At 46.6% G+C, this 26,200-nt stretch overlaps 2 protein-coding genes and 1 long non-coding RNA gene across 5 annotated transcripts in view; 1 reads left to right on the top strand and 2 right to left on the bottom strand.

Moving 5' to 3' along the window:
- The window catches only part of LOC127002545 (uncharacterized), a 28,484-nt gene extending 18,933 nt beyond the window's left edge, over window positions 1-9,551 (bottom strand). The window contains exons 1-3 of the mRNA XM_050868627.1: window positions 9,508-9,551; window positions 8,419-8,616; window positions 7,827-8,024 (exon numbers count right to left, since the gene is read on the bottom strand). Of these exons, the coding sequence (XP_050724584.1) occupies window positions 7,827-8,024; window positions 8,419-8,576 (356 nt within the window). The 5' untranslated portion in view covers window positions 8,577-8,616; window positions 9,508-9,551. The remainder of the gene's footprint in view (window positions 1-7,826; window positions 8,025-8,418; window positions 8,617-9,507) is intronic.
- A 9,611-nt stretch (window positions 9,552-19,162) lies between these two features.
- LOC127002335 (uncharacterized) lies at window positions 19,163-21,781 on the top strand. 3 transcript variants are annotated; one of them, XR_007755962.1, is made up of 4 exons: window positions 19,163-19,221; window positions 19,516-19,614; window positions 21,010-21,402; window positions 21,601-21,781. It is a non-coding gene; the product is annotated as an uncharacterized LOC127002335 (long non-coding RNA). The 3 variants fall into 3 exon arrangements; XR_007755964.1 differs by having other exon boundaries at window positions 19,164-19,221; window positions 21,010-21,207; window positions 21,403-21,781; XR_007755963.1 differs by lacking the exon at window positions 19,163-19,221 and adding an exon at window positions 19,308-19,418.
- A 187-nt stretch (window positions 21,782-21,968) lies between these two features.
- The window catches only part of LOC127002546 (T-box transcription factor TBX6-like), a 39,723-nt gene continuing 35,491 nt past the window's right edge, over window positions 21,969-26,200 (bottom strand). Inside the window, exons 5-7 of the mRNA XM_050868628.1 lie at window positions 25,965-26,032; window positions 22,263-22,447; window positions 21,969-21,991 (exon numbers count right to left, since the gene is read on the bottom strand). Coding sequence (XP_050724585.1) covers window positions 21,969-21,991; window positions 22,263-22,447; window positions 25,965-26,032 — 276 coding nt within the window. The remainder of the gene's footprint in view (window positions 21,992-22,262; window positions 22,448-25,964; window positions 26,033-26,200) is intronic.

Genomic DNA, 26,200 nt, shown 5'->3' on the forward strand with positions numbered 1-26,200 from the left:
GAGCGGCTGTTATATGTTTTGTGGGGGAGCGGCTGTTATGTGTGTTTTGGGGGAGCGGCTGTGATATGTTTTGTGGGGAGCGCTGTTATGTTTTGTGGGGAGCGGCTGTTATGTTTTGTGGGGAGCGGCTGTTATGTTTTGTGGGGAGCGGCTGTTATGTGTTTTGTGGGGAGCGGCTGTTATGTTTTGTGGGGAGCGGCTGTTATGTGTTGTGTGGGAGCGGCTGTTTTTTTTGGTGGGGGAGCGGCTGTTATGTTTTGTGGGGGAGCGGCTGTTATGTGTTTTGTGGGGGAGCGGCTGTTATGTGTGGCAGAGTGATGGACCTCGTAACAATGATACATCCCTCCTATGTCACTAAGGGCTGACGTGGCGCGCCGATCAGTGCCACTCATTGTTTACGGCTTGAGCCACAAAGGGAAGATGGCACTGGGGAAGAACGTGAAGAGCAAGGAGGAGGAGGGAGGGTAGGTAGAGAAGAAGAAGAAGAAGAGAAGAAGAGGAAGAAGAAGAAAAAGAAGAAGAAAAAGAAGAACAAGAACAAGAACAAGAACAACAACAACAACAACAACAACAACAACAACAACAAGAAAAAAGAAGAAATGAAAAAGAAAATGATGATGATGATGATGATGATAATGATGAAGATACAGAATAAAAAAAAGAGAAGGAGGAGGAGGGAGAGGAGGAGGAGGAGGAAGGTAAATAATAGATTGACAGAAAACAACAACATTTTCTTTAATATGAGAGAGAGAGAGAGAGAGAGAGAGAGAGAGAGAGAGAGAGAGAGAGAGATTAAAATTGGAAATAAAGAAATAACCACTACATCTCTTCGACAGACATTTACCCCCTGCGTCATAATCTCGATATCACCTTTCACGCAAATTCCTTCACCCCTTCCTGCACAGAGAACCGATGAATGCTGTCTGGTGTATCTGCAACTGTGGACAGAGAAATAGTGTGCTTACTCCCGTCTTGCCTTCGTGGCTTTGAAATATCACCCAAACTATCGCGAGGCTCCTTCTGACAGGTTTGAGTTACAGGGGGAGACGCGGGGCCCTACCTAAACACTGGGGGTAATTTGTGAAGCCATTATATCTTCCGTCGCTGAGGAATGTGCGGAGCGCCAGTATATAGAAAACGTAAGCCCGCTGGGTCGCTTCCAAGACAATGTTATGGGCGTGGCCAGCTGAACCAACACACACACACACACACACACACACACGCCCCGCCATAAACGAGGGTAATATACGTCTGTGTGTGTGTGGGGTGGGGGTGGGGGGAGGGGGAGGGGGTACGACAGTTTGGGCAGTAATGGTTGTGCGTCTGGCAACATACTCATGCTATAAATCTTAAGGTGTCTTGGTCGCCACCCGTCCCCTCAGCGCACTCCCCTCATCTTCCTCCTCCTCCTCCTCCTTATCCCCTTTTTCCCTCTCCCCAGTCCCCTCATCGCTACCCAACGCTTCCTCTCCTCCTCCTCCTCCTCCTCTTCCTCGATTCCCGGGAGGAGTGGAAAAAAATTTGGGCGGCTTTTCCGATACCCTACGCCCCTGTCCACCCAGCAGTGAATGGGTACCAGGTATTAATCGGGGGTTGTGGGTCGTATTTAAAAACAGTTCGTCGCCCAAGTTCACATATTTGACAAGGCTTTCGTAGGAGCTGTAGGCCTTTCCAGGGATAGTTTTATGACCCTGGTGGTAGTTTGACCTTTCTTCTGTGCCATGAACCTTAAAAAAACTCATGAAAACCAGATTGATTCCCTCTTTGACCTTTAGAAATAGTTGATGTGTCTTAAAATACGTCCCAGTGTGTCCCGTCTCCTGGGATCTGTTTCCTTCTCCTATAATTCCTTCCCCCTCCTGTCTCTCTCCGGCATATGACCACAGATGTTGCGCCGACTAAACGAAACTTTCCAACTCCCATAACTCACGGAGAAGCACATTATTCATTCTCCTACGAGCTGCTCACCTCTCGGCCACAGGTCACGTGACACCCATCGTCAGGTAACAAAAGTAGCATTGTTAATCAGTTCTACGGTGAGTGATATGAAAGAAAGGGCATGATAGATAAGTATAATTACGATAAGGCGGTGTCATAATGCTAATACTAATGTTAATAATGTAGCAGTTTCACGGGACAATGGGAATGGAGAAAAAAGAGATAGAGGTAGAGAAAGAAAAGTAGAGAAAGAAAATACTTGGAAATTGACGGTAAAAGGAGAGAGAGAGAGAGAGAGAGAGAGAGAGAGAGAGAGAGAGAGAGAGAGAGAGAGAGAGAGAGAGAGAGAGAGAGAGAGAGAGAGAGAGAGAGAGAGAGAGAGAGAGAGAGAGAGAGAGAGAGAGAGAGAGAGAGAGAAGTAGAGGAAGAAAATATTTGAAATGGACAGTAAAAGGAGAGAGAGAGAGAGAGAGAGAGAGAGAGAGAGAGAGAGAGAGAGAGAGAGAGAGAGAGAGAGAGAGAGAGAGAGAGAGAGAGAGAGAGAGAGAGAGAGAGAGAGAGAGAGAGAGAGAGAGAAGTAGAGGAAGAAAATATTTGAAATGGACAGTAAAAGGAGAGAGAGAGAGAGAGAGAGAGAGAGAGAGAGAGAGAGAGAGAGAGAGAGAGAGAGAGAGAGAGAGAGAGAGAGAGAGAGAGAGAGAGAGAGAGAGAGAGAGAGAGAGAAAGGAAAGAGAGAAAGAAAATGAGAGATCTATATGTGGGTATATAGAGAGAGAGAGAGAGAGAGAGAGAGAGAGAGAGAGAGAGAGAGAGAGAGAGAGAGAGAGAGAGAGAGAGAGAGAGAGAAAGGAAAGTAGAGGAAGAAAATACTTGGAAATGGACGGTAAAAGGAGAGAGAGAGAGAGAGAGAGAGAGAGAGAGAGAGAGAGAGAGAGAGAGAGAGAGAGAGAGAGAGAGAGAGAGAGAGAGAGAGAGAGAGAGAAAGGAAAAGAGGAAAAAAGAAAAGAAGGAAGGAAAAACGAAAGGAGGAAAAGGGAGAGAGAGAGAGAGAGAGAGAGAGAGAGAGAGAGAGAGAGAGAGAGAGAGAGAGAGAGAGAGAGAGAGAGAGAGAAAGGAAAGTAGAGGAAGAAAATATTTGAAATGGACAGTAAAAGGAGAGAGAGAGAGAGAGAGAGAGAGAGAGAGAGAGAGAGAGAGAGAGAGAGAGAGAGAGAGAGAGAGAGAGAGAGATATAGAGAGAGAGAGAGAGAGAGAGAGAGAGAGAGAGAGAGAGAGAGAGAGAGAGAGAGAGAGAGAGAGAGAGAGAGAGAGAGAGAGAGAGAGAGAGAGAGAGAGAGAGAGAGAGAGAGAGAGAGAGAGAGAGAGAGAGAGAGAGAGAGAGAGAGAGAGAGAGAGAGAAATATTTGTACACACGCAGAGAGAGAGAGAGAGAGAGAGAGAGAGAGAGAGAGAGAGAGAGAGAGAGAGAGAGAGAGAGAGAGAGAGAGAGAGAGAAAGATGGAATGGACAAAAGGAGAGAGAGAGAGAGAGAGAGAGAGAGAGAGAGAGAGAGAGAGAGAGAGAGAGAGAGAGAGAGAGAGAGAGAGAGAGAGAGAGAGAGAGAGAGAGAGAGAGAGAGAGAGAGAGAGAGAGAGAGAGAGAGAGAAATATTTGGAATAAAGTAAGTTAAAAGAGAGAGAGAGAGAGAGAGAGAGAGAGAGAGAGAGAGAGAGAGAGAGAGAGAGAGAGAGAGAGAGAGAGAGAGAGAGAGAGAGAGAGAGAGAGAGAGAGAGAGAGAGAGAGCACTAGCATTCACATAAAATTTAGATGACTCGGTGTGTGGCAGCGCGGCCCTCGTTACCTCCGTGGTGGTGGTGGAGAGAGAGAGAGAGAGAGAGAGAGAGAGAGAGAGAGAGAGAGAGAGAGAGAGTCAAAGGAATGATCGTTAATATTGTTTCCTTGTGTCCCCAGCCATCACAGTTGCCGCCCCTCCTCCCTTTGAACACACACTCGCCCCCCCCAAACCTCCCTCAGCCCCGCGGACCAGTGCCACACAACCTTCACCAGCGGTTCTATAGAGTCGGTATGCTCAGATGTCTCCGCCTGTCACATCAACGATTTCCAAAGGCCGAAACGGGGATTAATCGGGTTTTAATGAATGTTTTTTTCACGTTTATGGTCCTGCAGAATGGCCAAATTACCACCATGCTCATAAAACCTATTCATGGAAATGCTGAAGAATATGTCATACCCCTAGTAGGACAGCTGTTATAGCGCCACTTGGGACGAGTGCCATCAATTAAGTAGCTGGATAATCAAATAAGGTCATATAGTGTTAAGATTGTTTCGTTTTTAGGATAATAATAAAGATTTTGTATAAATACTACGACACTTGACAACGTTAAAATACAACGTTGTCAAGTGAAACGTTGTCAAGAGGAAAGACTCAAACAGTTAAACTTGCATTCTCTAGCAAGGCGAAGGGTGCGTGGAGACATGATCGAGGTTTATAAATGGATGAAGGTTTTGTTGGTAAGAGAACCGGGTAGGACACGAAGTAACGGGTTTAAACTGGATAAATTCAGATTCAACAGGGACATAGGCAAAAATTGGTTTACTAACAGGGTGGTGGATGCGTGGAATAGGCTTAGCAGTCACGTGGTGAGTGCCAATACAATTGTCACATTCAAAAATAGATTAGATAAATTCATGGACAGCGATATTAGGTGGGGTAAGATACACGGGAGCTACACGGGAGCTTAGGTTCAGAGGAGCTGCCTCGTATAGGCCTACCGGCCTATTGCAGACTCCTATGTTCTTATGTTCTTCTTATGTTCTTATGTCGTGTTATTTATACAAAATCATTGTTATCATCCTAAAAACGAAACAATCTTGACGCCATATGACCTTATTTGATTATCCAATTACTTAATTAAATTCACTTAAAGGTAGTAAATAGCTGACATATGACAGGAAGTAAGAGGTCTTGCGGTACAATAGACTCATTCAGAAAACAAATACACACTCACTTGTCACCACAACACACCAACACTAACAATTACACCTGACTCACTTCCCTCCCCTGCACACTCAGCTCCCCCGTCCCCCCAACTACCAACACAAATATGCGTGTTATGCACTTATACAGGTGCCCTGCGCATCATTAATCCAGATCCAGATCCAGAGTGTGTGGCGGAGCGGCGGGGCGGCGCTGACCCCTCCACCCCACCTGCCAGTTTCAAATGGGAATACTATAGATCAGTGGCTTCCAACCAGGGGTCCATGGAAGAATTTCAAAGGGTCCAAAGAGATTCTAATTATTTTTTAATTTTTGTTGTACTGTAATTAGGAGACACGGCTCGGAATAATTTTCATACTACTGCACACAATCCTTAAAACCGAATGCTGAAATGCTAGAATTGCTCCACATTAGCTAACGGTATCAGGGGTGCCAGACTCACGGCCCATGTGGCAAATTTGACCCTTGGGATGGTCATGTGTTGTCCACTTAATCTACTTCGTTGTCGGGGTCCACAGCTGAAGAGTGGCTGGAGAAGGGGGATGGGACAAAAACCACTGGTCTACAACACGTTTACGTCCACTAAGCCAGATTGTTTTAGCAGCGGGGATCATGTTTCTTAATCGTCCCTCCAAGCGAGAAAAATGAGAAAAAATCACCTCTCACACAAATCATTTCATAATATATATCAAAGCATTTGCGATCTGATTATGTATCATGTATTTTGGGGGGTTTATATCATGGCACAAATTTGGCCCGTCACTGCTACACGGTAAAGCCACAAATTTGGCCCGTCGCTGCTACCGGGTTAAACGTCGTATTAGTGTTTATTAACAGTTATGTGGCTTGCTTGGCTTTGTAATTCCATTTTTGGGATGGATCGAGTTATTCAGGAGTGTTTGATTTTTACAGTCAAGTCGATTTATTATAAACTCAGGAGTAAATGATGATATAAAAAAACTAACCACGCCTTGAAAAACGGGTCAGAAATGATAAATCAGCCACAGTGTTGATGAAGACTAATATCACTTTTAAAAATCCAGGCGCTCGTCTCAAGGCAACTAACACGACCTCCAAACCACGAATAGCCAAGTGTCACCCTACGCCCACCAGAGCCTAAACGAGCCAAAGCAGCTGTTAGGATGCCGCCACACTGCACTGGGAGGGTAGAGGGTAGCGGGACGCCTAGCGGGTCAGAGGCAAGAACAAACACATGTTATCTAATAGGAGTGGCCATACAGGACGCGGGTAGCGGGTAAGCTTGGAGGAAACCCGCTACCCGCGTCCTGTATGCCCCCTCGTATTAGATAACATGTGACCCGCTAGGAGTCCCGCTACCCTCTACCCTCCCAGCAAACCGCGTGCAGTGTGGCCGCACCCTTACGGTCTTAGGTTGGTATTGTTAAACGCTTCCACCTCCCACACCAACTATTTCCAAAGGCCAAAAAGTTGATCAACCGAATTCTAACGACAGTGTTTTTAGGTTCATGGTACAGAAGAAGGATCAGTCTACCACCAGGGTCATAAAACTACTCAAGAAAATTACCCAAACTCTCATGAAAGCCTCGTCAAATATGTGAGATTTGGCACAAGAATGTTTGAAAATATGGCCCTTAAACCCGTCGGTACAACTTAGCAGCTATCTGTTTCCCGCGCGTGCCGCCTCAGGGCCACTAATGCCATTTCAAACTCACCAGCGTCACGAGTCTATCAAGGCAGCCAGTAACAAGTAGTCCCATAGAGACACCAGTGCCTTATATGAGCTATCAGTACCAAAAAAGGAAAGTTTCGTTTAGTCGGCGCAACATCTGTGGTCATATGCCGGAGAGAGACAGGAGGGGAAGGAATTATAGGAGAAGGGAACAGACCCCAGGAGACGGGACACAACCCCCGATTAATACCTGGTACCCATTCACTGCTGGGTGGACAGGGGCGTAGGGTATCAGAATTCAGTTTCCATAAGCTTCTGCCACCAGTCACATCCCACTGACAGCTTTCTCATATCCAACACCCTATACCCAATGTAATCTTTTCACCCCTTCACATACCCTCGTGCCTCTTCTCCTTTACTTCGAAGGTTAACCAGAGACCACTCCCCCTCCCCTCCACCCCCACGCTCTCGCTTTTCCCTCCTCCACCATAAACTCGCCTAAAGCGCCCCCTGCTTGCCCATATTTCTCACTTCACCCTCGCTGGGCCGTCGCCACTCGCAGTGTTTGTGGGCAGCGGCTGGCAGCCCCCCCCCTCCCCCCCGCCTGGTGGCCACTGTGGTGTCGACCCCCGCAGCGGCACATGGTTACAAGGTGCCGCTGCTTACACCTGGCACCTCAGGGGGTCGGGAAAGTGCCATAAAGGGTGTTGCCTTGGAAAAAGCCTGATGTTTAGTGTTTTAAAAGGAGCGATGAAGGTGGTTGCGGAGGAGGTGAAGGGAGGAAGAGAGGTAACATTTAAGTAAGGCAGGGGACTAAAGGAAGAAGGAAGTGGAAGTATTAAGGGAAACGTGAGGAAAGGATTTTGTGAGGATGGGAAGAAGGATGGAAGAGGTAAGGAAGGGAAGCAAGTAGTAGAGGGGGCAAGGGGGGTAACATTTAAGAAAGGCATGAGGCTTTGGGAAGAGGGGAGTGAAAATATAAAGGGAAGAGAAAGAGGAAGGAAACGTTTGCTTAAGACGAAAAGGGAAGCAAAAGTTAGCAAAAGGAAAGATGATTAGCCCCTTGACTGTGGATTTCCTACAAAAAGACATTATCAGGGGCTACAGGAATGGAACAAAAAGTGGCTGCTACGATTCAATGAAGAAAAATGTAAAGTCCTGCACCTTGGGAGGGGAAATCCAGCACACCAATACCACATGGGAAACACTCCACTATCCACCACAGAGGCAGAGAAAGACCTGGGAGTGTATGTTACCAGGCTACCAGTGAAGGGATATCCAGCACACCAATACCACATGGGAAACACTCCGCTATCCACCACAGAGGCAGAGAAAGACCTGGGAGTGTATGTTACCAGGCTACCAGTGAAGGGATATCCAGTACACCAATACCACATGGGAAACACTCCACTATCCACCACAGAGGCAGAGAAAGACCTGGGAGTATGTGTTTCCAGGCTACCAGTGAAGGGATATCCAGCACACCAATACCACATGGGAAACACTCCACTATCCACCACAGAGGCAGAGAAAGACCTGGGAGTGTATGTTACCAGGCTACCAGTGAAGGGATATCCAGCACACCAATATCACATGGGAAACACTCCACTATCCACCACAGAGGCAGAGAAAGACCTGGGAGTGTATGTTACCAGGCTACCAGTGAAGGGATATCCAGCACACCAATATCACATGGGAAACACTCCACTATCCACCACAGAGGCAGAGAAAGACCTGGGAGTATGTTACCAGGCTACCAGTGAAGGGATATCCAGCACACCAATATCACATGGGAAACACTCCACTATCCACCACAGAGGCAGAGAAAGACCTGGGAGTGTATGTTACCAGGCTACCAGTGAAGGGATATCCAGCACACCAATACCACATGGGAAACACTCCACTATCCACCACAGAGGCAGAGAAAGACCTGGGAGTGTATGTTACCAGGCTACCAGTGAAGGGATATCCAGCACACCAATTCCACATGGGAAACACTCCACTATCCACCACAGAGGCAGAGAAAGACCTGGGACTATATGTTACCAGGCTACCAGCGAAGGGATATCCAGCACACCAATACCACATGGGAAACACTCCACTATCCACCACAGAGGCAGAGAAAGACCTGGGAGTGTATGTTACCAGGCTACCAGTGAAGGGATATCTAGCACACCAATACCACATGGGAAACACTCCACTATCCACCACAGAGGCAGAAAAAGACCTGGGAGTGTATGTTACCAGGCTACCAGTGAAGGGATATCCAACACACCAATACCACATGGGAAACACTCCACTATCCACCACAGAGGCAGAGAAAGACCTGGGAGTATGTGTTTCCAGACTACCAGTGAAGGGATATCCAGCACACCAATACCACATGGGAAACACTCCACTATCCACCACAGAGGCAGAGAAAGACCTGGGACTATATGTTACCAGGCTACCAGTGAAGGGACATCTAGCACACCAATACCACATGGGAAACACTCCACTATCCACCACAGAGGCAGAGAAAGACCTGGGAGTGTATGTTACCAGGCTACCAGTGAAGGGATATCTAGCACACCAATACCACATGGGAAACACTCCACTATCCACCACAGAGGCAGAGAAAGACCTGGGAGTGTATGTTACCAGGCTACCAGTGAAGGGATATCTAGCACACCAATACCACATGAGAAACACTCCACTATCCACCACAGAGGCAGAGAAAGACATGGTACTATATGTTACCAGGCTATCAGTGAAGGGATATCCAGCACACCAATACCACATGGGAAACACTCCACTATCCACCACAGAGGCAGAGAAAGACCTGGGAGTGTATGTTACCAGGCTACCAGTGAAGGGATATCCAGCACACCAATACCACATGGGAAACACTCCACTATCCACCACAGAGGCAGAGAAAGACCTGGGAGTGTATGTTACCAGGCTACCAGTGAAGGGATATCCAGCACACCAATATCACATAGGAAACACTCCACTATCCACCACAGAGGCAGAGAAAGACCTGGGACTATATTTTACCAGGCTACCAGTGAAGGCGAAATCCGTGCCAAGCGCAGCGGACGGGTTAGAGAGGCGGGACAGTTGGGAAAATAGCTTGGAAAGGAAAATTGTTTAGGATGTAGGAAGGTAGTTTGTGGAAATGGGTAAAGAGATGGCAGAGGTAGGAAGGCGAGGACTGGGGACACGATGGGAAACAAGTGTTGGGGGTAGGAAGGGGTGGCCGCCTCATGCCTCGTTACACGGCTCAGTGGCTGGAGTCCTTCACAGGTGGTGGCTCCCCGGGGCTTCCTCTCTCTCACCCTCCCGCACCCTCCCACCACGCACTCTCCTCCTCCCTCCCTCCCTGCCTCTCGCCATCAATCCATCGGTAACCCCAACACACTTCAGGTCACAGTGGGAGGGAAGAGGAAGGGAAGGAAGAGGAAGAAAGGGAGGAAGACAAATTTGAGCCGATTTCACAGTCCAACACAGTGTCTTCGTAACAGCCCGAACCAAACTATAGAATCCCATACAATCCAAAATGGTGAGGTCTTCGATGCCACACTAAATACACAAGACTTTTCCTGTATAGTTTCATCAAATTTGTGAACTTAAATATAAACACCAGACACTATACAAGGAAATTTCGAAGGCTCTGGTATTGGTTTGGGAGCTTACGAACCCGTCATGGGGAACTGTGAAACTGGACCACAAACGACTTGAAGTGGGAAGCATTTCTCTCCAATTCTCAAATAACTTTTTAGTGCATGAATCACATTTTTTTACAACAAAGGAGACAGCTCAAGGGCACAAAAAAAGGAAACAATAATATAAAAAAAAAAGCCCGCTACTCGCTGCTCCTGGAATCCAATCAATTAGTACAAAGTATTTAAGTTTGTTACTGTGCTTTTATGTACTTAGGCCTGCATGTATATTTGTATTCATGCATGTATGTATCCATATATGCGTTTATGCATGTATGTATATATGTATGTATGTAAGTATGAATGTATGGATTAATTCACGTTGCCCCAGCTACCCCCGATCTTCCATTTCTCTTTCTTACCCAATGTTCAAACTCTCACTGTAGCGCATACTGCCACGTGTCTGAACCACAGCAATGCACAATGTATCTGTTTTCAATGTACTAACTACTAAGCACTCGACTCTTCTTGCTCTTTCATCCATACCACGTGTGTGTAATCAATATGAAAAAAAAAGCTAGTTACCCCTTACTTAATACTTGGCTACTGGCACAACAACAACAACAACTACTACTACTACTACTACTACTACTACTACTACTACTAATAATAATAATAATAATAATAATAATAATAATAATAATAATAATAATAATAATAATGATACCGATAATATTGTGTGAGTCAAGAGATAGTGAATGGATGACTTCTTAGCGAGTGAGGGGGGGATGAGTGATGGGGAGGGGGTGGTCAGGTCAAGGGTCACGTGAGGGATCAGGAGGAGGAGGAGGAGGAGGAGGAGAAGGAGGAAGAAGAGAAGGAGATGGGCCGAGAAGGAGAGAGGAGGAGGAGGAGGAGAGAGGAGAATGTGGAGGAGGAGGAGGAGGAGGAGGAGGAGGAGGAGGAGGAGGACGAGGAGGAAGAAGAGAAGGAGATGGGCCGAGAAGGAGAGAGGTGGAGGAGGAGGAGGAGGAGGAGGAGGAGGTGATAGCCGAGAGGGAAAGAGAAGGAGGAGGAGGAGGAGGAGGTGATAGCCGAGAGGGAAAGAGAAGGAGGAGGAGGAGGAGGAGGAGGAGGAGGAGGAGGAGGAGGAGGAGGAGGAGGAGGAGGAGGAGGATTCCATCATTATCCATAGAATCATTAAGTTTGAACACTCTCTCTCTCTCTCTCTCTCGTCAGGTATTCTTAATTAATCGCCTCCTTCAGGTATAATAATTAAAAAGGGTCATTCACTTTGTTTTCAACTTTCTCGCTTTTTTTAAATTTCTCTCCATTTTTCTTTCCTCAACTTTTTTCCTCTCTCATATTCTATTCCTGTTTTTTTCTTTCTTTTTTGTATTTTCTCCAAATTTCCTTTTTTTGTTTTCCTTGTTTTCTCTTCCTCTCTTCTTCCTCTCTTCCTTCTCTTTCCCTTTTCCTATCCCTTTCTCTGTCTTTCTATCTTTCTTTCCGTCCCCTTCTATTCGGCTCTATATTCTCCTTATTTTCCTATTTCTTTTTCCTATCTCCTATCTTCCTTTCTTTTCCCTTTCTATCCGTTCCTATGCTCTTTTTTTTCCCTCTCCTCTCCCTTCCATTTCCTCCAATCTCCTTTTCTATTCCTCCTCCTCTTCAGACGTTCAATCTTTTCTCTCTGTCTCATTTCCTCTATTTTCCTTTTTCCTCCTTTCCCTTCCTTTACTCTCCCTTTCCTTCCTATCCTTTTCTTTTCTTTCATCTCCCTTCCTTTCTCCTCATCTCTCAATTTTCCTCTTCCATCTTCCTATCCCTTCCTCTATTCCCTCTTTCCTTCCTCTCTTTTTCTCTCCTTCCCCTTCTTCCTCCTTTCTCTTCCCCGTCAGACTCTCTCCTATTCCTCCTTCTCTCTTTTCCTCTTCCTATTCAGCCTCTCACCCTTTCCTTTCTCCTCATCTCTCAATTTTCCTCTTCCATCTTCCCATCCCTTCCTCTATTCCCACTTTCCTTCCTCTTCTTTTCTCTCCTTCCCCTTCTTCCTCCTTTCTCTTCCCCGTCAGACTCTCTCCTATTCCTCCTTCTCTCTTTTCCTCTTCCTATTCAGCCTCTCACCCTTTCCTCTCTCCTTTCAATTTTCCTCTTCCTTCTTCCTATCCCTTCCTCTATTTCCCCTTTCCTTCCTCTCCTTTTCTCTCCTTCCCCTTCTCCCTCCTTTCTCTTCCCCGTCAGACTCTCTCCTATTCCTCCTTCTCTCTCTATTTCCTTCTCTTTCCTCTTCCTATTCAGCCTCTCACCCTTTCCTCTCTCCCTCACATCCTTCCCTGCTTTTTCTCACCCCCCCATCTCAGTTTCCCACCCTCCCCCGCCCCCCACCCCCCCACCACCACCTCGAAGTGTCAGTACCTTAGAACAACACGTCAGCCTGTCAGCCTACTGCCCCCCCCCCTTCCTCTCTCCCTTCCTCCCCTCCCCTCTCTCTCCCTCCCTCACCACACAACACACACCATATGTAAGACTAGACTACCCTCATATCACTCTCTCTCTCTCTCTCTCTCTCTCTCTCTCTCTCTCTCTGCTTGCTACACACACACACACACACACACACACACACACACACACACACACACACACACACACACACACACACACACACACACACACACACACGCACATACTTTTTTTCCCCTCCATCGGTTAGTGATTAGGAAGGAAAAAAAATACGATGGAGAGAGAGAGAGAGAGAGAGAGAGAGAGAGAGAGAGAGAGAGAGAGAGAGAGAGAGAGAGAGGAAGTGGTCAAACAAAAAATATATCTATTGAAACTTGAGGAGAAGCGAAAACACGTCCAGTCTGACAAATTGTTCCTCCCACACAGGAAGGAGGGAAGGAGGAATGGATGGATGGAGGGAGAGGGAGAGGGAGGGAGGCCGTGGAGAGGGGAGGAAAAGGTCGAGGGGAAAGAGGGTAACAGTGGAGGAGGAAAGGAGGAAGGAAAGAGGAAAGGAGGCGTGTCGAGAGAAGGAAGAGGAAAGAGAAAATGAGAGGAAGAAAGATAGAGAAAGAGGGTGGAGAAAACGAGATAATTATAAAAGTGGAAGAGGAAAGCAGGAAGGAAAGTGGAAGGAATTGCATGTGGAGGGAAGAGGGGAAGAGAAGGAGGGAGAACAAAGGATAATGTGAAAGAAAGGGAGAAATAAAACAATAGGGCAAAATAGAAAGCGAACAGAGGAATAAGGAATAAGGAAGGAAAGTGAATAGAATTGCTTGTCGAGGGAAGAAGGGAAGAAGAATAGGGAGAATAAAAGGATAATGTGAACGAAGAGAGAATAAGGAAAGAGGGAGAAATAAACAATAGGTCAAAATAGGAAGCGAACAGAGGAAGAAGGAATAAGGAAGGAAAGTGAATAGAATTGCTTGTCGAGGGAAGAGGGGAAGAGGGAGAATAAGGGATAATGTGAACGAAGAGAGAATAAGGAAAGAGGGAGAAATAAAACAATAGGTCAAAATAGAAAGCGAACAGAGGAAGAAGGAATAAGGAAGGAAAGTGAATAGAATTGCTTGTCGAGGGAAGAGGGGAAGAGGGAGAATAAGGGATAATGTGAACGAAGAGAGAATAAGGAAAGAGGGAGAAATAAAACAATAGGTCAAAATAGAAAGCGAACAGAGGAAGAAGGAATAAGGAAGGAAAGTGAATAGAATTGTTTGTCGAGGGAAGAAGGAAAAAAAAAGAAAAAAAAAAGATTATATGAAAGGAAGAAAGAAAGAGAAAGAGATGAAATAAAACGAGAGGACAAAATAGGAAGTGGGCAATAAGTAGGCGGTGGCTGAGTGGTAGCGTGCTGGGCCCACATTCACCGCATGATGGACGACGCGGGTTCGAATCCCCACGCTACCACCTGGGATTTTTCAGTCACCGCCGAGTGGCTTAAAACTACCCACATGCTGTCCTGAAGACCACCCATCAACCCGGACTCTAGAGGAAACCGTCCAAGTGAATCAAGAACGAGTTCCGGGGGGCAGCATGAGCCAAGAGAAGATGGCGCCACTATAAACACTTGCCTGCGTCATGACGGGCTGGGGCCAAACACCATCCAGGCCCCTCAAGGAAGCCTACCGGCGCTACAGGCGGACACGTTAAGAAAAAAAGTGTGGACAATGAAAGAGTGAAAGGAAAGGGACAGAGTGAAGGAGGCTTGTACGAATGAGGGAAGAGGAAATGGGAAGTTAAGAGAAGGAGAGAGGGGAAAGAAAACCAAAAGAATTATAAGATAGGCAAACAGACGATCAGTGGACCACGGCAGAGGGAAGAAGAAATGAAGGTGATTTAGACATATCGTGTGCAGGAGAGAAGAGGAAAAGAGGAAAGATTAACAAGGACTAGGGGAGGCGGTGGCTGAATGGATAGCGTGACGGCGCCGCGTTCAGGACGACGCGAGTTCAATCCCCGCCCGGTGCCACCAAGCTGGAATTTTTCAGCCGCCGCCGAGTGGCTTAAAACTACCCACATGCTGTCCAGAAGACCACCTATCAACCCGGACTCTAGATTCTAGGATTAAAGATGAGCTCCGGGAGGGCAGCATGAGCCAATGCAAGATGGCGCCACTATAAACACTCGCCTGCGCCAGAACGGGCTGGGCCGACCATCAGGCCACACCGGGAAGAAGCCTTGGGCCGACCATCAGGCCCCACCGGGAAGAAGCCTTGGGCCGACCATCAGGCCCCACCGGGAAGAAGCCTTGGGCCGACCATCAGGCCCCACCGGGAAGAAGCCTTGGGCCGACCATCAGGCCCCACCTGGAAGAAGCCTTGGGCCGACCATCAGGCCCCACCGGGAAGAAGCCTTGGGCCGACCATCAGGCCCCACCGGGAAGAAGCCTTGGGCCGACCATCAGGCCCCACCGGGAAGAAGCCTTGGGCCGACCATCAGGCCCCACCGGGAAGAAGCCTACCGGCGCAATAGGCCACGACGTAAAAAAACACACACAAAAAAAAACAGGGAGATGACTTGTGGACATTTATCTTTCCCTTCCCAAATCTCCTCCCTTTATTTTTCTTTTCTTGTCTTAATCTTTTCCCTACCTTCCCCTTCCTCTTCTCCGCCTTCATTATCCGCCTCTCCTTTCCAATTTCATCTTTCCGTTTCTCCTATTATCCTTTTCTCTCCGTTTTCCTTGACTTTCTCTTTTCCTTAATTTCCTTTTCCTTTCCCTCGCCTCTGTTATTTTCCCGTCCCTTCCAATTCCATATCTCCCTTTCCCTCTTCTATCCCTTTCTTTCTCTTTTCCTTACTTTCATCTTCCTCCTCCCTGCCTCTGCTTCTTCCTCTGCTTTCCAATTCTATCTTTTCCTTTCCCTATCTTTTCCCTTTCCCCTTTCCTTGCCCTCTGCGCTTCTCTGCTTTCATCTAATATCTTCCTCTCTTTTTCTACTCCTTTCCTTTCCTATGTTATTACCTCCCCCTTTCTTCTGCCTACGCCTGCCTCTTCCCTATCTTCTGTTATTTCTTTTGCTTCCCATTTTTTTCATCAAAGAAAGCCAGAGATAACTGTGACGTGTCAACCCTATAAGTTCCGACGTTTTCAAATTTTCGCGCCTGTAACACCAAGCATCGTACTCATTTATCTGAACAACGATAACGCTCATGAACACTAAGCACTGGTACCGAATCAATAGTGCAAAACAATAATGTATCTGCAGACTCCTTACGTTCTTATGTTCTTATATTCTGTGTTTCAAAATGATTGGCGTCGGTTCCTCTAAATATTCGTGTGTAGCAAAATAACGAAGATTCATATGCTTCTTATTGATATCACATGTTAATCCAGGGTATTTTCTGCGTTTTTCTGTAAGACTGTTTTTCTTTTACAATTGATAGTAACAAAAAGTGTATCGTTTTGATAGAAGTGGCTCAGGAGTTTTTTTTTTTTTTTTTTTTTTTTACGTCGTTGCCTGTTGCGCCGGTAGGCATCTTCCTGGTTGGGCCTGATGGTCGGCCCAAGGCTTCTTCCAGGTGGGGCCTGATGGTCGGCCCAGCCCGTTCTGGCGCAGGCGAGTGTTTATAGTGGCGCCATCTTGCATTGGCTCATGCTGCCCCCCGGAACTCGTTCTTGATTCGCTTGGACGGCTTCCTCTAGAGTCCGGGTTGATGGGTGGTCTTCAGGACAGCATGTGGGTAGTTTTAAGCCACTCGGCGGTGACTGAAAAATCCGAGTGGTAGCGTGGGGATTCGAACCCGCGTCGTCCATCACGCGGTGAATGTGGGCCCAGTACGCTACCAGTTCGGCCAGATTTGCCCCCCTCGGTGCTTGTAGGGTTAAGCTGGTTTACAGTCGGGAAAACTGCATCAAGAACAATTCAGAGCGAGCTGATTTTTTTCTCCTCTCATCCAGTATTCATAATTGTAAGGTGTAGTAAGTCCTAAGCTAAGTATTAAGGCCGACCAAGCAGTGTTCAGGGGTCAGGCCCAGTTTTAACCCGTTAGCAGCGACGGGCCAAATTTGTGGCCTTACCGTGTAGCAGCGACGGGCCAAATTTGTGGCTTTACCGTGTAGCAGCGACGGGCCAAATTTGTGGCTTTACCGTGTAGCAGCGACGGGCCAAATTTGTGGCTTTACCGTGTAGCAGCGACGGGCCAAATTTGTGGCCTTACCGTGTAGCAGCGACGGCCAAATTTTGGCTTTACCGTGTAGCAGCGACGGGCCAAATTTGTGGCTTTACCGTGTAGCAGCGACGGGCCAAATTTGTGGCTTTACCGTGTAGCAGCGACGGGCCAAATTTGTGGCTTTACCGTGTAGCAGCGACGGGCCAAATTTGTGGCTTTACCGTGTAGCAGCGACGGGCCAAATTTGTGGCTTTACTGTGTAGCAGCGACGGGCCAAATTTGTGGCTTTACTGTGTAGCAGCGACGGGCCAAATTTGTGGCTTTACTGTGTAGCAGCGACGGGCCAAATTTGTGGCTTTACTGTGTAGCAGCGACGGGCCAAATTTGTGGCTTTACTGTGTAGCAGCGACGGGCCAAATTTGTGGCTTTACTGTGTAGCAGCGACGGGCCAAATTTGTGGATTTACCGTGTAGCAGCGACGGGCCAAATTTGTGGCTTTACCGTGTAGCAGCGACGGGCCAAATTTGTGGATTTACCGTGTAGCAGCGACGGGCCAAATTTGTGGATTTACCGTGTAGCAGTGACGGGCCGAATTTGTGCCATGATATAAACCCCCAAAATAGATGATACATAATCTGATCACAAATGCTTTGATATATATTATGAAATGGTTTGTGTGAGAGGTGATTTTTTTCTCATTTTTCTCGCTTGGAGGGACCATTAAGAAACATGATCCACGCAGCTAACAGGTCGTGGTGAACAAGCGTCGCTGGGTCAAGGTCAGCACACCACACGCCGCAGCGATCGGTAATTCATTATTGGAATTTACGGACATGATGTGTTGTGTATAAATAATCTCACTTCCCGTAAAGTAAAAAAAATATCGCTACTCATAAGGCCAGGTGGGAACTATAATTATCTTAGTGCATGGTTCAGACAGTCTCAATGTATCAGGGAATGAAAATGTTTAGTTTTTTTTAAGCCATATGACTTGTACATGTGGTAGCTCATCCCTATACTGTCCAAACCCCTTATGCAGGAGTTAGCCAGCATCTTCACTCTTTCATCCCTATACTGTCCAAACCCCTTATGCAAGAGTTAACCAGCATCTTCACTCTTTCATCCCTATACTGTCCAAACCCCTTATGCAAGAGTTAACCAGCATCTTCACTCTTTCATCCCTCACGCTGGTAAGCTCTGGAACAATCTTCCTTCATCTGTATTTCCTCCTGCCTACGACTTGAACTCTTTCAAGAGCAGGGTATCAGGACACCTCTCCTCCCGAAATTGACCTCTCTTTCGGCCACCTCTTTTGATTCTTTTTCTTTTTTTTAGGAGCAGCGAGTAGCGGGCTTTTTATCACTGTTACCTTTTTTAGTGCCCTTGAGCTGTCTTCTTTGTTGTGAAAAAAAAAGCCTGTTAAGAAATATTTATCAGCCAATTGGTTTTCATTTCCAGTTTCAGCCAAGAACGTTTTGTCCTGTTTTCAAACATCAGCTTATCCATTACTTGCATGTGATTGGTTGACCATCACTGAATCCTTGCCTGGAGCGTCACCGGGCATGACTGTTTGCCTCCCAGACACTTGGCCAATGGTAGGCCGAAGGGAACAAAGCATCGGGCTCACGGAACTCAATTGAGCTAATCGTTGCAGTAGAACCTCTCAAGACATTCTAAGGGAGAGTTTTGAGCATACTGCCCCTTGAGCTATTTCTTCGCTAGTCACTCCAATTTGCGGGAAGTTTTCTACTAAGGTAGTGATGAGTAATTATCAATAAAAAATCAATAATATGTAAAAAAATAAGCTTAAAACTACCGATATATCGTCACCGTCGTAAACAAACCGCCTAAGACATTATTTTCTACTTTACAGGAAATCAGAAAAGAACTGTCATCATCTCATTTGGCTTAAGATTTAGGCAGAAATGAAAAGGTCAATTCTAGAACACTCAAACCCTGAATGACGAAGGCAACTATACAGAAACGGGCGTGACGTGTTAAAAATTGATGTAGACAAAAACCTGGAAATCGCTGAAAAATGACTTAGGCGATTATTTTAAGGGTGACGATATGACGAATGCGGTCAGGTCATCAATCAACTCTCTTCAACGACCTCGGACAAGATTGGAACCGGGGAGCACCATGGCCCAAGCTAGACATATATCATGGCAGCCACTTGAAATAAAGTTCGCCCGCGCCACTACCAAACTGGGATATGAAGTCTGATGAAGTTTGATGCTGCACGAATGAAGTTTTGGTATGAATTTCTGATACTGGCAGTGTGCAGCATTTCGACTTTAACGCGGCGGTATTAACCCGTCCGCTGCGATTGGCATGGATTTCGCCTTCACTGGTAGCCTGGTAACATACACTCCCAGGTCTTTCTCTGCCTCTGTGGTGGATAGTGGAGTGTTTCCCATGTGGTATTGGTGTGCTGGATACCCTTCACCGGTAGCCTGGTAACATACACTCCCAGGTCTTTCTCTGCCTTTGTGGTGGATAATGGAGTGTTTCCCATGTGGTATTGGTGTGCTGGATATCCCTTCACTGGTAGCCTGGTAACATACACTCCCAGGTCTTTCTCTGCCTCTGTGGTGGATAGTGGAGTGTTTCCCATGTGGTATTGGTGTGCTGGATATCCCTTCACTGGTAGCCTGTTAACATATTCCCAGGTCTTTCTCTGCCTCTGTGGTGGATAGTGGAGTGTTTCCCATGTGGTATTGGTGTGCTTGATATCCCTTCACTGGTAGCCTGGTAACATACACTCCCAGGTCTATCTCTGCCTCTGTGGTAGATAGTGGGGTGTTTCCCATGTGGTATTGGTGTGCTGGATATCCCTTCACTGGTAGCCTGGTAACACACACTCCCAGGTCTTTCTCTGCCTCTGTGGTGGATAGTGGAGTGTTTCCCATGTGGTATTGGTGTGCTGGATATCCCCTCCCAAGGTACATGACTTTACATCTTTCTTCACTGAATTGTAGCAATCACTTTTTGTTCCATTCCTGTAGCTTAGTGATGTCTTATTGTAGGAAATTCGCAGTCAAGGGGTTAATGGAGGTCAGGAAAAGTCGCACGAGGGTGGACGAGGTTACTGTTCGGTGTTGTGAGTGAGGAGGAGGAGGAGGAGGAGGAGAAGGAGGAGGAGTGGGGAGGGGAGGAGGCATGTTTACAGGATGGACGAGTAGTAGTCTGGTGGGTGCTGTGTTTACGGTGAGGGAGATAAAGATGTACCAGCCCTGACAGCCCTCTCATCCCATGCCCCAGCTCCTCCTCCTCTTCCTCTCCTTTTTCATCTTGCTTGTTCCACCCATTGCAATAGTCTTCCTGTATCTTTCAACCTCTCATTATACATTTTCTGGGGGCCTACAATCGAGAGAGCCCGGGTTCGATTCCCGGGCGGAGTGGAAAAATTTGGGCGGCTTTTCCGATACCATACGCTCCTGTCCGCCCAGCAGTAAATGGGTACCAGGTATTAATCGGGGGTTGTGTCCCGTCTCCTGGGGTCTGTTCCTTTCTCCTATAATTCCTTCCCCTCTGTCTCTCTCCGGCATATGACCACAGATGTTGCGCCGACTAAACGAAACTTTCCAACTTTATACATCTTCCTATTCTTCCTTCTCAATATCATCCTTATCCTCATCACCATTCTCATACTCCTTATCACTATAAACATTATCTTCCTTCTCCCAGACTCGCATATCCATTACATACACAGCGGCCCTTTGATACCCATGTACTTTCACCTTCAAGTACCTCCCTCACCCCTCTTCATTTCAGTTGACATTCCTTTCCCTCCCTACTTCTTCCTAGAAACGTGGAATCAATCATTGTTCATTTCGTTGGAGCTCTCAAGAGAATGGTTATCAAAGGCTTAGTTAGCGTGTATGTGTGAGCGGAAAGAAATGAGATACTATTTAATCGTATGTCATTAGAGCCTTCACTGGTAGACTGGAAGAATATACTCCCAGGTCTTTCTCTGCCTCTGTGGTGGATAGTGGAGTGTTTCCCATGTGGTATTGGTGTGCTGGATATCCCTTCACTGGTAGACTGGAAGAATATACTCCCAGGTCTTTCTCTGCCTCTGTGGTGGATAGTGGAGTGTTTCCCATGTGGTATTGGTGTGCTGGATATCCCTTCACTGGTAGCCTGGAAGAATATACTCCCAGGTCTTTCTCTGCCTCTGTGGTGGATAGTGGAGTGTTTCCCATGTGGTATTGGTGTGCTGGATATCCCTTCACTGGTAGCCTGGTAACATACACTCCCAGGTCTTTCTCTGCCTCTGTGGTGGATAGTGGAGTGTTTCCCATGTGGTATTGGTGTGCTGGATATCCCTTCACTGGTAGCCTGGTAACATACACTCCCAGGTCTTTCTCTGCCTCTGTGGTGGATAGTGGAGTGTTTCCCATGTGGTATTGGTGTGCTGGATATCCTTCACTGGTAGCCTGGTAACATACACTCCCAGGTCTTTCTCTGCCTCTGTGGTGGATAGTGGAGTGTTTCCCATGTGGTATTGGTGCTGGATATCCCTTCACTGGTAGCCTGGTAACATACACTCCCAGGTCTTTCTCTGCCTCTGTGGTGGATAGTGGAGTGTTTCCCATGTGGTATTGGTATGCTGGATATCCCTTCACTGGTAGCCTGGAAACATATACTCCCTGGTCTTTCTCTGCCTCTGTGGTGGATAGTGGAGTGTTTCCCATGTGGTATTGGTGTGCTGGATATCCCTTCACTGGTAGCCTGGTTACATACACTCCCAGGTCTTTCTCTGCCTCTGTGGTGGATAGTGGAGTGTTTCCCATGTGGTATTGGTGTGCTGGATATCCCTTCACTGGTAGCCTGGTAACATACACTCCCAGGTCTTTCTCTGCCTCTGTGGTGGATAGTGGAGTGTTTCCCATGTGGTATTGGTGTGCTGGATATCCCTTCACTAGTAGCCTGGAAACATATACTCCCTGGTCATTCTCTGCCTCTGTGGTGGATAGTGGAGTGTTTCCCATGTGATATTTGTGTGCTGGATATCCCCTCCCAAGGTGCGGGACTTTATATTTTACTTCATTGAATTTTAACAGCCACTTTTTGATCCATTTCTGTAGCTTGGTGAGGTCTTCTTGTAGGAAATCCGCAGTCAAGGGGTTAGAGAGCTATGAACTGAGAAAAATAAGACTATAAATTATATATGAAGAATGTACTGCCCTGTGCTCTTCCCAACGATTCCATAAGCTCTCCATCACATTTGAATTCTCTGCCATCAAATAGAAACACACACATACAAATAGACAGATAAATCTATAAATAAATAAAATAAAATATATAATAAAATCTAAACAGGTATGCACACACACACACACACACACACACACACACACACACACACACACACACACACACACACAGATAGAAAAGGCCGCAATATCCTTACCTTTCGTCTCCTTGCCTGTGTTGTGATAGGCCAGGTAATGGGGGAGGGGGTGCCTCTGCTGCCCCCCCTGCTGTTGAGGCCTTCCCCCTGCTCCGCCGCCCCCCCGCTGCTGTAGGCCTGCCCCCCCACAGCCTCCACCGCCCCCTCCACCAGGCTGTTGTAACTGGTTCAACACCTCCACCACACTAGGGAGAGAGAGGGAGGAAAAGACGTGTTGGTTATGTATAAATGATAAATAACGGGAGATATGGAAAGATGGCGGCGTGTTTAAAGGAACTAATAGGAAAGTTATGATAATTATGGTGTAGAAACGTGTAGTTGGACTGATATCTCCTATATACCTAAGTCTATATACACCAAGTCAAGTCACACGCAGGTTTGTGGGAGGAGACACGGCCGAGGCGTGGTTTATGCGTGACGTTGCTTGGAGCCAAACTAGAGAATGTAGAAACAGGGATTTAGAGAAAACGAGGAAAGGCGGACTAATTTAAATCAATCACTTCATCATGCCCTCCCTCACACCCCACACCGCCGTTTGTAGGCATTGGAATTACTGTCACGCAATAGCACAATAAAAAGACATATTTTTTCGTCAGTGGCTTGCCTGAACGCGCTGTGAAAGAAGGCGAGAATGCACATCCAGAGTGCACACACGGCCCCAACTTTAGTCACCCCTGAACTGGCGGGTATTTTTTTTTTTAGCTTCAAGTGACGTCATCCCGCTGCTCCGCCCCAAAACCGCCTCCTGCGCGTACCGGTCGCAGTTTTGAAGCAGAGTGACTTGACTTGGTATATATAGACTTAGCTATAGAATAGATACGGGTGGAGAAGGGTAAGGATATACTGTGAGAGGAGTTATGGTGATGAGGAGAAAGTGGAGGATAAAGGGATACTGAAAGAAGGCGGGGTTAGCGTAGAGTTAACTAAGTGTTACACCTTCACCATGCATACGAGTATTAGAAGCAGGGAGATACAAAGAGGGTGAAAAGTGAAGGGATATGCATAACAGGCCGCGGTAATGCACAGAAACTGATGTGAGAGAATAGCGATGGTGTAGAAAAATGACGTTTATGTGTAGAAGGTATAGAATGAGGAGTGGAGAGAGACTGTTTAAGGGGCTACTATCACACTGGGCAAATTTTCCGTGGATCTTCAGTCAAACCACGATTTCCGCTAGCGTGGTTCTCATTTGTTTCTTGTTATTGCTGCTGATGATGATGGTGGTGAGTAATACCGTCGTCCTTCGGTGAAATCTACCGTAGCCTTGGAAGATCGTGGACACGTCAGAACACCACGGAAATATGAGAACCACGCCAGCGGAAATCGTGGTTTAACTAAAGATCCATGGAAAATTTGCCCAGTGTGATAGTAGCTCCTTTAAAGTATGGAAAATCAAATAAAGTAAACGTAAGGAGATACAAAAGGTAGCAGTGGAAGATTATTACTATTATTGTTATTAGTATTATCAAATAGTCCAGTTGATAGTACAGAAAGGGCACAAAAACTATAAATTACAGTCTGTAGCCCCGACACACCTATGGCACAGACAGTTCAGAATAAAGTTAATAAACACGAAGAAGCTATGGAAAAAATGAGGACAGGCAAACTGAAGAGATCATCTTTTTTTTATTTTTTTTTTTGTCTACGCCTATAGCGCCGGTAGGCTTGCTTGAGGGGCCTGGATGGTAGTCGGCCCCAGCCCGTCATGGCGCAGGCAAGTGTTTATAGTGGCGCCATCTTCTCTTGAATTAAAATTAGTATGAAAATTAGTATGGAAAAAAATTGTGATAATCAGTTTTGATAATTATAAGAGAGCACTGCAGGCTTTTTTTTTTTTTTTTACAGCTAAGGAGACAGCTCAAGGGCGCAAAGAAAAAAAAAAGAAAAAAAGGCCCGCTACTCACTGCTCCCGAACAGAGGTTAAAGGAGTGTCCAAAATCAGAGGAGCTGATTTAAATGTATATGTTTATGCTACCTCTCCACCGAATGAGTATTTGATTTCGTATTAAATATGTTAACACTTTCTGCCTTAAATATCTTATGAACCCGGTAGCTGCGGGGATCATGTATCTTAAAGTCCCCTCTAAGCGAATTAATGAGAAAAAAATCATCACACACGCAAACCATTTCATAATATCTAGTACCAACGCATTTTTGATCAGTTAACGCTTCATCTATTTTGGGGGTTTATATCATGGTAAAAATTTGGCCCATAGCTGCTACACGGTAAAGCCACAAATTTGGCCCGTCGCTGCTACACGGTGAATCAAACAAATTTGGCCCGTCGCTGCTACACGGTGAAGCCACAAATTTGGCCCGTCGCTACTACACGGTAAAGCCACAAATTTGACCCGTCGCTGCTACACGGTGAAGCCACAAATTTGGCCCGTCGCTGCTACACGGTGAAGCCACAAATTTGGCCCGTCGCTGCTACACGGTGAAGCCACAAATTTGGCCTGTCGCTGCTACACGGTGAAGCCACAAATTTGGCCCGTCGCTGCTACACGGTGAAGCCACAAATTTGGCCCGTCGCTGCTACACGGTGAAGCCACAAATTTGGCCCGTCGCTGCTACACGGTGAAGCCACAAATTTGGCCCGTCGCTGCTACACGGTAAAGCCACAAATTTGGCCCGTCGCTGCTACACGGTGAAGCCACAAATTTGGCCCGTCGCTGCTACATGGTGAAGCCACAAATTTGGCCCGTCGCTGCTACATGGTGAAGCTACAAATTTGGCCCGTCACTGCTACCGGGTGAAGCATAGAGTTTTTAGGAACGAAAAGTTCTTGAGAAAAAAATAAAATAAAAACTCTGGAAACCCTCAGTACGACTTCTCACTGCCTGCACCGATAACAAAAATGGAGATAAGGAATAATTAGTATCTACTCTAGATTACGCCAAAATTCATCTCCTTAGATATATTTAATTAAAGTTAAGTCGTCTAGAAATGGTGTGCTGTGAACCGGTATTAGGGACCGACAGATAATCATGCTCTCAGTCTTCATTATCTACCTTCGTATCTCACTCTTGGCACCATTTAGAAATTGCAGACACATTTCTGTCCAATGATTTAAAGTGACGCAAACTAGGAGGGCTATGAGATGGCAGCCCAAAATAAAATGAGAGAGGATTAGGGTAGGCGGTGGCTGAGTGGTAGCGTGCTGGGCCCACATTCACTACGTGATGGACGACGCGAGTTCGAATCCCCACGCTACCACCTCGGATTTTTCAGTCACCGCCGAGTGGCTTAAAACTACCCACATGCTGTCCTGAAGACCACCCATCAACCCGGACTCTAGAGGAAACTGTCCAAGTGAATCAAGAACGAGTTCCGGGGGGCAGCATGAGCCAAGAGAAGATGGCGCCACTATAAACACTTGCCTGCGCCATGACGGGCTGGGGCCGAACACCATCCAGGCTATAGGCGTAGACGTAAAAAAAAGAAGAAAAAAAATGAGAGAGGAATATACAAATAATGATTGGAAGAGTGAGAGGGTACGAAGGCAAGAAGGAAGAAGTTAATCCCACAAAGGAGTGAACAGAGCATTAAATTCCGAGCTGTGTAAGAAATTGGAAATAGAAGAAGGAAAAAGGAGAAAGACAGGAGATTAGATAATACACACACACACACACACACACACACACACACACACACACACACACACACACACTAAATAAATAAATAAATAACACAACTACTCACCACTCATCTGGATCACAGTCCCTGAAGCCTTTAGCGAAGGGATTACTGGCGATTTTTAATTGTGTTATCTGAAACAAGAGACAACAACTGTGATGATAAATGTGATGATGGTGGTGGTGGAGGCGGTTATGGTGGTGGTGGGGGTGGTGGAGGCGGTTATGGTGGTGGTGGGGGTGGTGGTGGTGGCAGTTATGGTGGTGGTGGTGGAGGCGGTTATGGTGGTGGTGGTGGTGGTA

Source organism: Eriocheir sinensis, chromosome 23, assembly GCF_024679095.1.
Source record: "Eriocheir sinensis breed Jianghai 21 chromosome 23, ASM2467909v1, whole genome shotgun sequence".
Taxonomy (NCBI): Eukaryota; Metazoa; Arthropoda; class Malacostraca; order Decapoda; family Varunidae; genus Eriocheir; species Eriocheir sinensis.